We start from the raw sequence: 16,149 nt of genomic DNA, 5'->3' as shown, positions 1-16,149 counted from the left end.
TAAACACAAACTTGGGTGGCTTTAAACAGCACAAATTTACCTTCCAACTGCTATAGTCTGAGACAGGGCTCATTAGCTTAAAATCAAGTCAGCAGGGCTAGATGTCTTCTGGAGTTTCTGGGAAGGATATATTTTGCCCTTCCCAGTTTCCAGAGTCTGCAGTCACCTCCTCCCACACTTCAGGGCACTGGTAATTAGATTTGATCCGCCCAAATAATCCAGTGTAATCTCTCTTAAACTGGTATATCTAGCCACCACATACAATTTTTTTCCAGCATACTTGATTAGCATTGCTTTTGAGAAGTGCAAGACTTACTAAAAATAACTGAGAATTTTGTTGCTAGCAAGACAGTTTCTTGTGTTTTAGAGAATCAGTTTTAATCTAAACCCCAAAATATGCAACATGGGCTTCTATTGGACAATCTAAGGAAATTTTCACTTTCTCCCGTTAGATTAGTGTAGCAACTAGAAAGCAATACCATTTTCTCCCTTGTGTTACTCCTCTCATTTCAACATTTTGGAGACCATTTTATGTGATGGGCAATAAGAACACAAGGAGGGCTAAAGCCAAGAAGCCATAGAGAACTTTAAGTTCTAACTAAAGCCACCCTAAAAAATAGAAATGTATTTCTTAAAGAGATGCTTGACCCTGCTTTCAAAGATTTTATCCATCCATCAGATAGTGTGTGTTAATTGAGTGCCATTCTTAAAATGCTTAATCACCTTTTGAAAAGTACTAAAACATGTGTTATAGTTGTATATTAGTGACAGAAAAAAAGCTTTTCTTGAATTAAGGCAAACCCTACAGGCTTGTATCCTGATTTGCACCTCTATACAGGTTTACGCTTGATATTACACAACTTTCAGCAAGTACTCCAAGTAGCAGCGTGTGTGGTCAGAGTTACACAAAGCCATGTGGCTTACTTGCTCATATTCTGGCAGTATGACACCATCTCGTAAAGCTTCTGTTGGCCTACATTTTCCATCACCACCATTGAGCTTATTCTGAATATATCACCAAAGCCATAATATAAAATACAGTCTGCTTTCATATCATCTCGACCTGCAGCAAGAGATATCTTGAGATTGCATAGTTATTTTAAAATTTCAAAACATGCAGCAATAATAAATGTACAAATAGCTGGCAAAGCTTCAGTCCAAATATATCACATCTAAACACTCCAGACAAATGCAGACAAATGTCAAAGTGTCTTTGTTTTTTTTTAATAGTTGTTACAAATTATTAAGGAGACTTAGCAACCGTGAGCTTTATTAAGGTAAAGTCTGTCAGTAATACAGTTATTTAAGGTACAGATTTTAAACCAAATTAAAAATTCAGGCAGCAAAAGTGGGCATGAAGAACAGCTTATAGGACCCTAAAACAAAGTTTCTGCACAGGCAAGTAAGTAATTGCCCCCCAAAAGCCACTTGTTTTAAAAATAACTAGACAAGACTGAAAATAAGAAACCATTACACATTTATGGGGATTTTTCTTGAAGGTTTTTTAAAAACTACTTACCTGCACGTCCACTCTCCTGGTAATAATTTTCCATAGATTTACTCATTGAATGATGAATGACAAATCTCACATCTGGTTTATCAATTCCCATACCAAATGCCACCGTTGCCACTACTACCTACAACATTTTAACATTTTACTCATTAGTAAAGTTAACATACTTTTCAAGGTGGGCTAGAAACTTTTAGAGAAATATACTTAACCTGAATTTCATTGGCAGACCATTTTCTGTGAACTTTGGTCTTATCTTCCGGTTCCATATTGGCATGATACGCACCTGCACGAATTCCCAGTTTCTGTAAACTAATTGTAACTTGCTCAGAATCTTTCTGAGAAAAACAGTATATGATTCCTGTAGCAAAATAAGGTCAATTATTAGGTGCCTACAGTAGATTACTAAAGATAATTCTCAACAAGCGATCAAGATCAATGCAAAGCACGGGAGGAACAATTTTTTGGAAAATTCTAAGGTGTTAAACTTATCTGTTGATTTTTTTGTTACACTCAGCTCGCTTTACAGGAATGAGCTGAGTCACTAGTTGGCCCCTATACCTCTTATCTCTCTCCAGCTTCACCTCCTACCACATGGTATTTCTCAACGTGACATCCCACACCTCCGTAAGATGTTCGTGTGTACACTGTGCCTGAGTTTGGGGAACACAGCACCGAACAAAGTTAAACAGAGTTCTCCAGTGTACAGAGCTGCTCAGCTCCTCCAATGTACTGATAAAGCCCTGTGAGTCTTTAGCAAGGTCAGGAGCTGTAGCCCTTCTCTAACTTACCTGACTTTGAACTCCTTTTAACAAGAGTACCCATTAAGAGCTGGAAATCTACAGAACAGTTCTAAAATGCTTCTTTTATACAAACTTTTCTCTTTAGTAATGCTTGCTCTTTAGTAATGCTTGCCTGTTCATTAATCCTGGGGTGGCTGGGAATGCAGTGTGTGTATATACACACGCATGCTTATCCCATTCAATATTTCACATCCCTTTAGAATGTCAGTGCTTAATCTTTTATCTTGCAGAGGGTAATGACTAAACGTATGCTCTTGACAGTTAATATTTAGTCATTAGATCCCCTCAAAAAAGTGATTCAGCAAAAAGAATCAGGCCATTTTATAATTCCTACAGGCCCTGCTGTTAGCAAATAGCATACCAACTTCTAAGATCAACAAGCTAATTAATTTCATCACATTTTCAAGTTATCTCCTACCATGCACTGGTTGTCTTTGGTGCTAATGGCTTATAGATATATTGTATCAGAGCTTTATTTCTGAAAGTTCAGTCTTCAAAGTTGGTTTATTTTTATATTACCTGATTGCCCTTTGTATCTCCCATTGATGAGTTTTACAATATCTTCAATAAAGTCTTCTGTGTTCGAGGGCTTCTGCCGAACCTAAAAAGAAGCTAACTGGTAATAAGTAAATTGCTGAGGACAGTCCAAGCAAGCAGTCATTTACTGACATCTCTCGGGCACCAGTCTTTCACGAGCATGGCCTTTTTTCTACTTCCACCGAATCTGCCTCACGCCAGCAGCCCACTGGACTCTTTCCTTGATCTTGATTTTTTAATTTCTCAAGAGACAAGGAGGCACAGAAGCAGTGGATACTTGATAATATACTTTTTCCCTGATGTTTCTTATAAAAGCATAACCGTGGCATAAATAACTCTTCAACGAAAATGTTGAATATTCTTAAATATAGCTGTTAGGCTATTTCACTTCCAAAGCCATGTAATGAAGGCAATCTCAACAGAGAGCAGCCCATGTTGCTCAGCAACAGGGAAACCTTCTGAGAAACTTGTCCTTAGGTGATTTTGATGTGTGACCATCTAAGAGTATAATCACACAAGCCCGGGCAGCATAGCCTCCTCCACACAGGCCTGACTGTCCCGTGCGAGCACCATGGCTGTGCATGTGACCTGTGGATCACCGGACGTGCAGTGCGTGGCTGCATGAGATCTGCAACAGCACATTAGCTTAGCTCCACTGAGTGATGACTTGTGGTGCAAATGTTATTAGGGACCCTGGGATCAGTGCATTCCTCTCTGTCCTTGCAGATGCTGAATGTCAGTTTACAAGGAGTCTTCTACTTAACCTGACACAGGATTAAATAACACAAGAGCTATATGAAAAAGTATTAATACATATGTGTATAGTTACCTCCTGATCTTAAAAACTTTTAAACACAGTTAACTCGTAAATAAACAGTGAAATGGTATCCTCTCTGCTACCATTCATCACAAAAATAATTTGATATAAAAGTTACATACCTCATAAAAAAGATTTGGCCGATTAAAAGAAGCTGTGAAAGTCAAACACTTTCCAACACACAGTATTTTCTGAGCATCCTTGAGAACATGATTTGTTGCGGTTGCTGTCAGTCCAATTAACGATGTGTTGGGGAACTGCCGCTTTAAGATCCCAAGGGCCTTATAATCTAGAAGGAAAGTACAAAGTGGCCCTCTCTATCCTCTGTGGCATAAAGCAAACTGCACTTTTTAACATGATACAAGCATCGAAGACTCCTGGCATTGCCATGGCTCTCTGTCAGTAAATCTGCAGCCACTACCCTCTTCAACAGGCAGCTTTATTAACTTTAAACTGGCTCTTCAGAAGCACTGTTCTTGGCCACGGGTGCAAACCCCTATTGAAGACAACACCTGGGCACTTCCTATAAGCTGTGCGCTGTCTGCTTAACAGTAGATGCAAGAAGAGGCAGGGGGAGTAGTCATTGTTGGAATCTATCAATATTACAACATATGCGAGAAAAGCAGCCTCAACCAAACCCTCCACCATCCCCAACATCATCCCAGAGTGCCAAGTTAAAGTCATAAAAGGTTGGTCTGGGCATTGGTTTGTATATAACCTATTTCAGAAGCCACTCTGGACTTAGACAGCTAAACCACCTTTGCCCTATACATCTAAATCACTAGATAAGCTTTCCCTCCTTGGCATTAAACTACCTAAAGAAAGGTGAAGAAGGAACATGGTAGCAACTGCTACAGCAGAAGGCCACAATGAAAATCCAGAGACAAAGTAACTGCTTGGGAAGTTGTGACAGGTAACACATGGGCTGGGTCATGAAAAGTGAGCAGAGGTTCACCAGGAAGGGAAGAAGAAGAGAGCCGTCCAGTAGGGGAAATGCTGCAAACACTCCAGCGTGAGATCAGCGGCAGGTTTTGTCACCAGCAAGCAGCTCGGTGAGGCTAAATCACAGAAGGTGGGGCCTGAGGAGTTGCTCAGCTCCAGTAAGCCAAGAGCTCCCTTCCCTGAGTGGCTCCGAGAGGAAGCTGTGCAGGCTAAGAGAGGGAAAAGTGAACCAGGGCCCCATTCTCCTGTCTGTCCAGGGAGAGGGCTGGACAGGAGCAAAGCTGCCCAACCAGCTCTGGTTGTCCCAGTGTTCTCCATTCCTTTTCTCCTGCAGGCCTTGCCCAGCAACCGTCCCCTACACGACGCTTGGAAGCAGACCCACAGTGGCGGCAGCTACTCAGAGGAAACAGCTTTGCCAGAGTTTTGAAATCAACCCCTTTCTGACCCATTTGGCTCTGGCCATGCTGTGAAAATTCTCTACCATGTCCATCTGGTCCTCACACAACTTTGGCACTACCTAGTGATTTTTTTCTGATCTTCCAATTCCACCTTCAGACTGTCCTTTCCCCAGCTCCTCCTACAACATGACAAGTCTACTTCCTAAATAAATCCTTTTCTTTAACATTCATAGTAGCTCTCTTCCCCATCCAAACCCTGTTACAGAGAAGAATATAAAAGCTCAGCTTCGAGTGAGGCCATGGTTAGAGTCGGTTGATTCTAGAATGAAAGCTTTATCTAGTAGGAAATGAGTCATTACGTGATTTAAAGCAGAAAAAAGACAGAAATAGATGTATTTCAGAAGTCACCTTTTGGTGGCAGTGCAAAGGATGAGCTGAAACAAGCATTAAGACAGAGATTACCAATATTTTGGAAGAGAAAGTGGGAGTGTCCATATCTAATGGCACCTGTTTTGTGGGAAGGTGGAGGCATCTGCTAGGCAGAGGAGTTAGAGCCTAAAGAGAATGTTAATGACATGAAAAGCCTGCTGGAAGAAATGTATAAAGGGGATAAATAGGGACAAGAGGAAAGGAGTGTAAAGAAAGGTGAACTGTGGTTGCAATGAATAGAATTACACAATTTTCCTAGCAAAGTTCAATAGCCAAATAGCATGAATGGGAAAAGCAGAGTCGGAATGGACCTTTACCTAGCACTGCTTACAGCAGACGGGGGCCACACCACGCAGTGCAGGAGAAACAGAAGAGGCGACAGCAGAGTCTGCATGGGCAGAAGTGACCTCTCATGCGAGCCAGAGCCACAGGCAAATGCAAGGAGAGAGGAACCAAGAGCTCCAAAGAGGTGCCAAAACTGCTTCACAAGAGGCTGAAATCAGAGAGCAGGGTTTTCTAACTTATGATATTTTTCCACAGAACAAGTTCAGCAATCTGCTTCAAGTTTTGGCTGGGCAGTCAAAGTTGAAGGAATAAAAAAAAAAGGCTACTAAAATGTCCCAGAGAACTTTCACGTTGAGACAATGGTTCAACAGATCCTCGGGATACTCAGTATGATGACGAAAGACAACAAATTACAGAGCAGATGCACCTTCAGTGCATGTGAAGGAGAAGTGGGAGGTCAGAAAATGCCACAAGATGGGCGAGAACAATACAGTGCAGAACTGCATATACAACTGTGATCTCAATCGTGTGCAACACACCACGTGTGCTGATGTGGTTATATCTTAGGATGTTCAGAAGAATAACTGAAGCACTTAATGTTCCATTTCTCATAAAGTATTCCAGTCATTAAGTGATGCCTAAACTGTATTTGCTAACAATCACACATACCAAACAGTAAAGGAAATAAGACTAAACATGACAGAAAAGGGAATAAAGAGATTAAAAATTCTGCTTCTAGGGCCCCCTTACAGGGTAAAAGAAAATGAGTAATAACTACCCAAGAGGATCATTTTAAAAGTAAGGATTTTCATCATGTGAAGCTGAGTAAGAAAACAGGACCTAGCACGACGGACTTTTCTAAGAGACAACATACATACCAGGTCTAAAATCATGTCCCCACTGACTGCAGCAGTGAACTTCATCCACAGCAATTCGGGTTAACCTCTTTGCTTCATAGGCTTTCTCCAATCTTGACATAAACATTTTGCTTTTTGCAATTTTTTCTGGAGTCACATAAATTAGCTTGAGCTTGGAGTTTTTATTTACCATTTCTGCATGAACCCATTTCACATGCTCCTGTTGAAAGTAAAAAACAAACACAATGACACAGGCATTACCCAAAGGTGGCAGCCTACAGCTATTCTAGCAGCAAATGCTTAGTTCATTAAAAATCAAAACATGTCCCACTGCTAAACTTGATAGCAGCTGTGTAAACAGTATTTTAGTTACTTACATCCAAAGTGTTGATGATAGAAAAATAATCTTATTTGGCAAAAAGAACAAAATAGAAATGTGAAAAGATACTCCAAAAAGCATTTATTCTGCAAGGGCATAATTCTAAATTGCTCATAATAAATTTTAAAATGTAAGCTAAATGATTATAAAGCTGGGTCTTATTCATTTTAACAATGTATTTGTAATTACTTCATATGTCTGTGCGTGAAATTTATCCTTGGAGGGTGGGTTTAAGATGATGGCATAAAAAGCACCTATAGTCTCACCTCCCACAAATAACATTCTACAAGTAGTAAGATAAAATCAATAAAATGAAGATCAAAATATATCAAGCATTTCCAATCACACACAAAAAAGGCAAATAATAAAACATCACCAAAAAAGTCAGACCAATATCCCTGATGGACACAGGTGCAAAAGCATTAACAAAATCATAGTGAAATGAATTCAACAAAAATGCATTAAAAGAATCACATAACATGACCAAGAGGGATTTATTCCCAGATATAATAATGATTCAACATCTGAAAATAGATCAGTGTAATCCACCACATCAACAAAAGAAAGATTAAAAAAAACAAGTGTCTGTATCAAAAAATGCTAAGAAAGCATCTGAGAAGATTCAGCACGCATTTATGTAAGTGCGTAAGCATGGCTGTGTTCTAATCAGACTTCATGGATGGGCACTGAACCCTGGATTTCACACAATTTTCATGCTTCACCAACTATTCTTTTGGTATTTTTTCACCACTCAAAACACAAAAGCCATTCTGAGCTTATGGGTCATATCAAAACAGCTAGTGGGCTAGACTGACTAGTAGTTTACAACTCCTGAGGTAGTTGTCATTTTGCAATTTTATAAGCAACTCCAGTGTAGCTAAGGCTTTTACTAGAGCAAGGAGTGTAGATTAAAAAAAAAACCCACAGATGCATACCTTAGAACTGGAAGCATTTAACATGGTGGCTGAAATTCCTAATTGTTTTAAAACCATTAATTGGTCTTCCATAAGAGAGATCAATGGGCAAATCACAAGTGTAAAACCTAAAAGAAAAAAAAAATCTACTTTAAATTTTACATAACCACCAAAATAAAACCACCTCTTTACTGTAACTTGAGGGGGCCACCCATCAGTTCAGACTAATTTTTAATGCAGCTTTAGCAATATACTACCTACTCTCCTTAATAAAAGAGGTAGGTAGGAAGAAATGATTGTCAGCCAAAAAGCTAGAAATATAGTTTCAAAATTCTTTTCTTACTCAGCCCATAAAAAGAGATGAGTGTTATTCTGAATTTTTAGAGAATTAGCACTTGTTACAATCAATATTGGTTATCTCATAAAACAATACAAATCAAGATTATACTACCCAGTTGCAGCAGGGCAAAGTTATTCTAAAGCTTTCCAAAGTCAAAATAGCAACCTGTGTTAAGAATAATAGTTACAGGAATAGTCTTCCGCTTACTGCAGACAAATTTATTGTGTTTATCAGTTTACTGGCCTGATGAATTCTGGCAATATATCCCTTTCCAAACTAAAATGGTTTAAAGCTACAAGGGCTAGTCTACATTATTAAAAAGCATATGACCTTATGTTTCTGTAATTTGTTCCTTAACATAACATCAAGCAGAGAGCAGACTCATTTAAAAAATCGACTCAAATTATGGATTCACCCTCTCCATTATCCTGTCGCCAGTTCTTTTACTTTCACCCACAATACTGGCACTTTCTCATGCATTTCAACATACTCTCCCATCTCGATATAACCCTGCATTCCTAATTTTGGGTCCTCTTTTTCCTTTCAAAGCAGTTCTTTTCCAAAGAGATCTTACTCACTAGCCCTACTTTCTCAGTTCCTACTCACTTCCAAACCATTGAGATTTGGGTTCCACTGATCTCCCAAAATCAAGATGAGTTCCTTGTTGCTAAATCCAGTGGGATGTTTAAGTCCTTATTTTACTAGGCCTTTTCAACAGTTTTAACCTTTAACCACTCCCCCCTTCTCTATGCTTCTGTTACTACCATCTTTTCCTGATTATCCCCCTATACTAAGCTGCTGCTTCTCTGAGAGGCTTTTTGTTATCCCTGCACTTCTAGCTTTCTGATCTCTGCTCTTAGCCCTCTTGTCACACTGCTGAGTGTATAATTCATTCCCATGGCTTTCATCACTCTCTCCTTCTCTATCCAAACCACCTCCAACTCAGCTAACTCAGATCCCAGAGGCCCTAGGTTTAAACCAAGCATCAGAAGCATTATACATCCAACAGGTCACAAACTGAATTTGTTGTCTCCCCAATCACCAATTCTGATTAAGTTCTTTTGCCAGCACACCCTATTTCAGTGAACCTCACCATGTGTCCCAGCCTAAAATTTGGGCATCACTCAACTACTGCTTGTCCTTCCCCTACTCTACCTCCCCCGAGCCCTATCCAATGAATTATAGTTTCTACTGAATCTATCTCCCAAATATCTCTGGAATACCTGCACTTGCTAGAATTATCCTTTTAAATGGCAAATCTAAGTCTTACCTGTACAAACCCCTCCCTTCATAGTCTTCCTATTATAAGAAGAAGTTCACCCCAAAATTTTAAGCATGCTCTCCTGGGTCTTGCCTCCACCTGCTGGCCACTTTGGGAACCCCCCCGTGACTGAATGCAGCAAGCCCCACATCTTATTTTTACTGTCACCCACTTTACTGTCAACTTCCTGTAAAATGTCAGCATATTCCAGTCTCTCCCAACTTGCTGTAACCCTGCACACCTACTTTTGGGGCTTCTTCTTTCCTTTCAAAATAGTTCTTGTCCAGAGATTGTCCCTCTTACCAGCCCCACTTCTTCTGGCTCCTCACAATGATGAACACTCTCCTCTCCAGCACTTGCCTTTGTGCTGACTTAGCGCTCTTTCAGTTCCCATGATATCTCCTCAGGAAGGACTTCTCTGACAGCTGCTGGACCAGCGCTCTACACTCAATTCCCCACTAAAACCTTTACCTCAAAACCCTTACTGCAACTGCATGTTTTCCCTGCTATCTGAAACAACAGCGTTCCTAGGACTTCTGGTGAGTCAAACTGGCATCGAGCAAAGAAGTAACTGTCATTAATATGGAAAGAATTTTAAGCATTCCCAGGTCCAAAAATCACACATCACCAAACAACACACGAAACTAAAAGAACATCGAGTAAAATCAGGAATGATGTGATTAAATACAGAGCTGTAGAAAACATCCCAAGGAAGGCCCAGGAGAGCCCCTCACTGCTCAGGGAGCTGCTGCCTCTGGAACAGTAGCCCCAGAACCAAGCTGACACGCAAAGCTTTACATCTTTCATCAGATTTGTTTGAGTGAAAACAAGTGCTAACACAGTACTGACTCTGGTAAAGATGGCTTAAGGTGAACTTTTGAAAAGCTCCCAAGAACAGGACAATACAGTAAGTGCTGGCTGCTTGTTTTTCCAAGTTAAGCTTTTTAATTGACACAGCTAACAAAATACCATCTGTGGCTGCTTCCCTGATACAAAGGCAAGGTTGTGTCATCAGACCAAAAACAGTGAAGCCACAAAATCTTTAATAGTTCCTCTCCAGCTCTTTAAGGAAGTGTGCTAACCCCTGCCTGTACTCAAGGGTCTCCCCAACGTCAGGATCACTGGGGAGCTGCAGAAATGCAAGCCTGTGGATCCCATACTGACTTAAATATGCAGGCCCACGGTGTCCAGGCAGAGACACTGCTGCTCTAAGAGCGCTGTGAGCCGGGACAGAGGGCAGGTTGCCACGCCTGTAACTCCAGTGCCTACGGCCATGGCAGATCATGAAGATGAACCAAAATCAAGTACTACTAAATCCTTTTCCAGTTACCTTTTCTCCAGGAACCAGGTAAAAGCATTAATTACTTTCATAAATGTTTCCCTCCCCTCTGGAAACCCATAGTATTTTTTAGTGTTGAAAACAAAGAATGCACTTGAGTCTTACACGTGTATGGTTAGGGTTTTTTTTAAGGTCTTATAAATGTAGTAAGAGCACCAAGATTTCTTACTAAAATGAATGTGTATTAATACATACCGTCTGAACACAATGCTGGCAACTGGTAGCACAAGCTCTTTCCACCTCCTGTGGGCATCACAAGAAACATGTCCTTCCCAGACATGGTTACATTAATAGTTTCAAGCTGAAGGAGTCTGAACTTTTGCAATTTAAAGACATTTTGTAGAACCTCTTTAATTTTGCTAGACCATGTAAAATCTAGAAAAAGAAATGAGAGGAGAGTATCACAACATTTAGGAATGTAGCTAAGACATACATTTAAATGTCTGCTTTTATGATTAAGATTTTATTTTTGCATAGAAGAACTAAGGTACAGAGGGTGTGAGGATTCACCAGAGATAAAGATGGGGAGCAAAACAGGCAGATCTACTGAAATATACTGCTAAGGGGAGCAGGGAGAGAGAGGGGAGGTCTGTTGTGCCATGTGGTCACCTCCCTGACCGGGGACAGAACTCAGGCCTTCATGTGGGCCACTGCAGTGATGGTGTTGAGACTTAACCCCAGGCCACCGGGAAGCCCAAAATGGCTGCTTTTATAACAAAGACTGAAACAAACATATGTAAGACTTTTTCTAATACTGAAAAAGTTAAACTTTGATTTTAATAATTTTGAGGTCAGTTTAACTCACTAAGCTAAGCAAAAACAAAGTTAATGGAAAAAAAAAAAAAAAACAAAGTTAATGATCTACCATAAGAAAAAGTGCATTCAGAAAAACTGGAAATGCTTGCCAGTTGAGCATCAATCTACACAGAAGAGTTGGTGACTGACAGGCCTTTTGAGCAACAGTCCCAGTGTAGATCACAGAATTCAAGAGTATCGTAAAAAAATCTTAAATATCATAAAGTTACTAATTATCTGGAGGGCCCGTGCAATAGGCTGGGATGCAGCACTGCAAGCTGGCCGCAGCTGCTTCAGGGCAAGTTCAATCCCCCACCCTGGAGGTGATCCACATGGTGCTACAGACCTCTTCTGTCTCGCCTGCTGCTCCCCTCAGCAACGTACTTCGTCAATCTGCCTGTTCTGCTCCCCACTCTGTCTCTGGTGAATCCTCTCACTGCACCTGTGCCTCTGGCCTGTAGCCCAGTTCTGTATGCATAAATAATAATAATTATATGGAATTTGGGGTATAAATTTCTCATTAATAAGTGAATCACTGGAAAACAAGGTATTCAAAAGCACTGCACTGCCCAGCTAGAGGTAGAATGTTCCACTTTAATGAACAGAACTTGAATTAAGATCTCTCTAGAGAGTTTTCTTTCTATGGAAAATGAACTGGCAAAGAGCTTGAATAATTTTCTCTTGTTTATTGTGTTTAGTTAAAACTTAAAAACTCAGTTAAAATAGCTAACATTTTTCCAAGGGTAGACTAATGCTGTTAGGATCGATTTGGAAAAAACAATAGTCTGTATAGTAAAAGCTTGAGTCAAACAGAACAGGGGTTAAAAAAGTGGTCTGCTTGCTAGATTCCTGTTCCATTTAAGGAACGGCTAGTTTCACCTATAAGAGCTTTCAGTACTGGCCCAGGCAGAATGATTTAACTCCAATTTAAGGAAACATGAAACAAAACTAGCAAAGAGAAAATAAATGAATGAATAAACCTTCTTTATTCCAAGCCGCAGGTGAAGAATCACATTCGTTGCTTTCCCCAGCATCCGAATCATCTAAACATTGCTTTATTCTATTTGCCAGGAGGGTTTTCTTCTGAATAAGCTCTTGCTGTCTTTCCAGAAGCTCTTGAATTTGAATATCCACTGCATGTAGCTCACTGGTTACAGCCTCCAGTTCCTCAGTCAAAGCTATGAGAATTGAAAAAAATACAATGACTAGACAGTTACACTTTCAGGGCTTTTTGTTAATTTTTGGATATTCCATACCACCTAAATTACATCCAAAAATAAAGTAGGATGGCAGAGTGGTTAAGAATAGGTATTTTAGAGTTGAACCGACCTGAGTTAAATCTTTCTTACCTGTTGAGTAAGTTCAGGCAGGGTATTTACCTAATGCTCAAACTCCCCCTATATAATGGAGATAATACTTAGCTTTCACTAATTACTGTTATAAGGAATTAAGTGAGATAACATTGGAAGTTCACGACTACCTAGTACACAATTAAGCAAATAATAAAAGATAGTTATTATTTTTATTATTTTATTTTGTTGGGGAACAGTCTCACGATCTCCTAAATCATTTAAGTAATGTGACCAGACTTTCAAACAAAAGGGAGCTATTTAAAATTAAGTCCCTAGCTATTATTTCACAAAAACATTTGTATTTGGGTTCACATGATGGCACAATAAGGAATTGGTGATTATAGTCAAGACCATGTAACATGTAAAAAGAGAAACTGACTGTACTATTGGAACTGACATTACAATCCAACTGTAACTAATTTATAAATATGCCTTAACATATAATTCTAATCAATCCTAGTATTCAAGTCAAAGTGAGATTCCTTTTGCTGCTACTTCAACAGAAGCTGTTTTTAAAGATGTCCTTGGTGCTGTGTTAAGACTTTTTAAAGAGACGTTTAAAGGTCACGGCAAAATTGAATGGAAGGTACCGAGAAAGCAATTTTTTTTTTGAAAATGTAAATTAAAAGTAGACCTATACAATATACTAACCTGAAACAGATGCCATTCTAAAATTGAACTGCAGTTCCAAATTTCTTTCTAAAAAAAAAATCAACAATAATCTGTCATCACTATGCATTAAAAAAAGTTAGAAAATAGATTATATACTTTCAAATTATCAAAAAAAAAAGCTTATTTTTTTGGTAAGGTCCCCAGATTTTAATGCCTAAAAAGTCACATAGACAGATAACAAGGACAAACATCTACCAGACATAAAGTGATGTAGTAATAAATAAGGCTTGAAGGTTCATCAGTTTGAACACTCTACCGTGTGACCTCACCAAATTACACTCATCCCTTTTTCCTCAGCCTTTTTCCCTAGCTATAAAATTGGACTATATCGGGCCCTCCCTAGTGGTGCAACAGGTTAGGATGCAGCACTGCAAGCTGGCCATGGCAGCTTCAGTGTAAGTTTGATGTGTGGCCCCAGAGGTGACCCACAGGGTGCAGCAGACCTCTCTTGACTCACCCACTGCTCGTCTCAGCAGTGTACTTTGAAGATCTGCCTGTTCTGCTCCCCACTCTGTCTCTGATGAATCCTCTCATCGCCCCTGTACTTCTGGCTTGTACTCCAATTCTGTGTGCATAAGTAAATAAATCTTTTTTAAAAAATTGGACTTATCATAAGTAACAAAATGGACAGCTTCAAGTGCCCCAGATTAAGCAAAACCCATTAATATGTGCGAGTCATTTAGCATTGTTTGTTAAGATTTATTTCCCTATGCACACAGAATTGGGGTACAGGCCTGAGATGCAGCATCTGTGAGAGGATTCACCAGAGACAGAGTGGGGAGCAGAACAGGCCAACTGATGAAGTACACTGCTGAGGGGAACAGCTGGCAGGTCAGTAGAGGTCTGCAGCACCATGTGGGTCACCTGGGGGGGGCGGGATTAAACTCATGCTGAAGTGGCTTTAGCTTCTTAGTGCTGTGCTTTAACCTGCGGTGCTACCAGGGAGGGCCCATTTAGCATTTTTATTAAATATTTGCTTAGTGTTAGAGAAGAAATTAGTTTTGTATGGAGGGTTTTAATTTTGAGAAGGAGAAAATATTAACAGGGATAAAACTTTAGAAAAAAAAACCTTAAGGGTCACTGAAATTGATAAATACATGTAAAAAAGTAGTGGGAGATAAGGCTTGCATGTAGGAAGTTCAGATTATCCATAAACTCCATTAACTCCTTCCCCAATTTTGCAATATCTTGTAAAACTAACATATAATGTTCTCCAAACATAGCTCAGCATCACGCTTCCAATGTAGAAATCTGAAGCCACCACTAGGTTAGAAAGATAACTTTTGTTTGTTTGGGGTTGGGGGGGGAGGGGGGAGAGGAGGTTTTCTGTTTGTTTGTCTCTGTGTCCTGCTAAGGAGTTTGGAATAGCCCACAACTAAAAATGTTTAAGTTGGAAAGTAAAGTGAAAACTTTATTCTTCTGAACATTTCTTCATCACTTCTGGAAATCAAGATCCTTCTCTAGACTGCAAAGCTCTCTTGCAGTAGGGGAGACAATCAGTCTCTCACCTCTATATTCACATTGTCACAAATTCTCTGCATACAGTACATACAGGCGCAGGTTTGATAAATGGAAAGCAGCAGCCATGCCTACCCTTATGAAAGCAAAGCCTTTAACCACTCCCCCTCCCAGTCCCTCCCCAGCTCCCACCCTCAACCCCCCCCACCCCCCCAGTTTTAAACGACTTTGGTCATGCCACTAAAAAAGTGCTCATAAACTCGTACGCATAAACTCCTTTCCCACAGGATGGATGTCAACATAAAGTCTGTTCAGAAATTAGTAAAGCAGGTCTACCAGTGAGAAATATAAACTAGGCACCCACAGGAAAATGTTCACGGGTTATAGATCCTGGACAAAAATGTCATTAAGATACAAAGCCGTTGAGGCTAAATAGGACACACACACCCCCTCTCCAGTCACCCGCAATTTAATCACACCCTCGCTTACATGTAACGCACCCCAAGTCTGTTTCCCAGTAAATAAACTAGAAGGATCAAGCCTTCTGCTTGGAAAGGCTGCAGGGGGTAGGAAGGGAGAAGAAAAGAAACGAGCTGGCAGGGGAACGTGCCCCTAAAAGCCCGACTTCCCCAAGAAGTGGGCGCTGATTAAAGCCCCTCTTTTTCCCCTGCCAAGTAAGGGTGGAAAGGACGTGATCTGGAACAACCCGGCCTCGCCATCGAAGAAGGGAAAAGGTGAGCCCACAAAGCGGTTCTAGGAGAACTTCAGAGACTTCTCCTCACAGGCTATAGAGCCACCTCCCAAAGCACCCTCCGGCTCTGCAACCCCACAGCGCCGGGAGCTCAGGATCTCTACGCACCGCTTTCCCCAGTCTCCAACTTCCCGCCACCAGGCTTCCCTTTCTTCCCGGCCAGGAGCACCCACCCTTCCGGGTCGGGCCATTCTACCAATCGCTAGTAAGTCACTTCTCTAATTGGTCAAGGGGTGTGGCTACCGTTTACGTCACCGAACAAAACCACACTTGCTTGGTGAATTTTGAGAGCCGGTTTAGCCAATAGGAA

General features: G+C 40.4%; 1 protein-coding gene across 1 annotated transcript in view; it reads right to left on the bottom strand.

Moving 5' to 3' along the window:
* RECQL (RecQ helicase-like) overlaps window positions 1–16,020 on the bottom strand; it is a 19,195-nt gene extending 3,175 nt beyond the window's left edge. The window contains exons 1-11 of the mRNA XM_004693129.2: window positions 15,948–16,020; window positions 13,610–13,657; window positions 12,587–12,784; window positions 11,007–11,186; window positions 7,893–7,999; window positions 6,600–6,798; window positions 3,790–3,956; window positions 2,833–2,914; window positions 1,723–1,871; window positions 1,520–1,637; window positions 925–1,063 (exon numbers count right to left, since the gene is read on the bottom strand). Of these exons, the coding sequence (XP_004693186.1) occupies window positions 925–1,063; window positions 1,520–1,637; window positions 1,723–1,871; window positions 2,833–2,914; window positions 3,790–3,956; window positions 6,600–6,798; window positions 7,893–7,999; window positions 11,007–11,186; window positions 12,587–12,784; window positions 13,610–13,625 (1,355 nt within the window). The 5' untranslated portion in view covers window positions 13,626–13,657; window positions 15,948–16,020. The remainder of the gene's footprint in view (window positions 1–924; window positions 1,064–1,519; window positions 1,638–1,722; window positions 1,872–2,832; window positions 2,915–3,789; window positions 3,957–6,599; window positions 6,799–7,892; window positions 8,000–11,006; window positions 11,187–12,586; window positions 12,785–13,609; window positions 13,658–15,947) is intronic.
* Between the last annotated feature and the right edge of the window lie 129 nt (window positions 16,021–16,149).

The sequence above is a fragment of the Condylura cristata genome, unplaced genomic scaffold (genome assembly GCF_000260355.1).
Source record: "Condylura cristata isolate star-nosed mole 26May11 unplaced genomic scaffold, ConCri1.0 scaffold00036, whole genome shotgun sequence".
Taxonomy (NCBI): Eukaryota; Metazoa; Chordata; class Mammalia; order Eulipotyphla; family Talpidae; genus Condylura; species Condylura cristata.
Note: the sequence above shows the minus strand (reverse complement) of the source record. Positions and strands in the feature narration are given on the sequence as shown.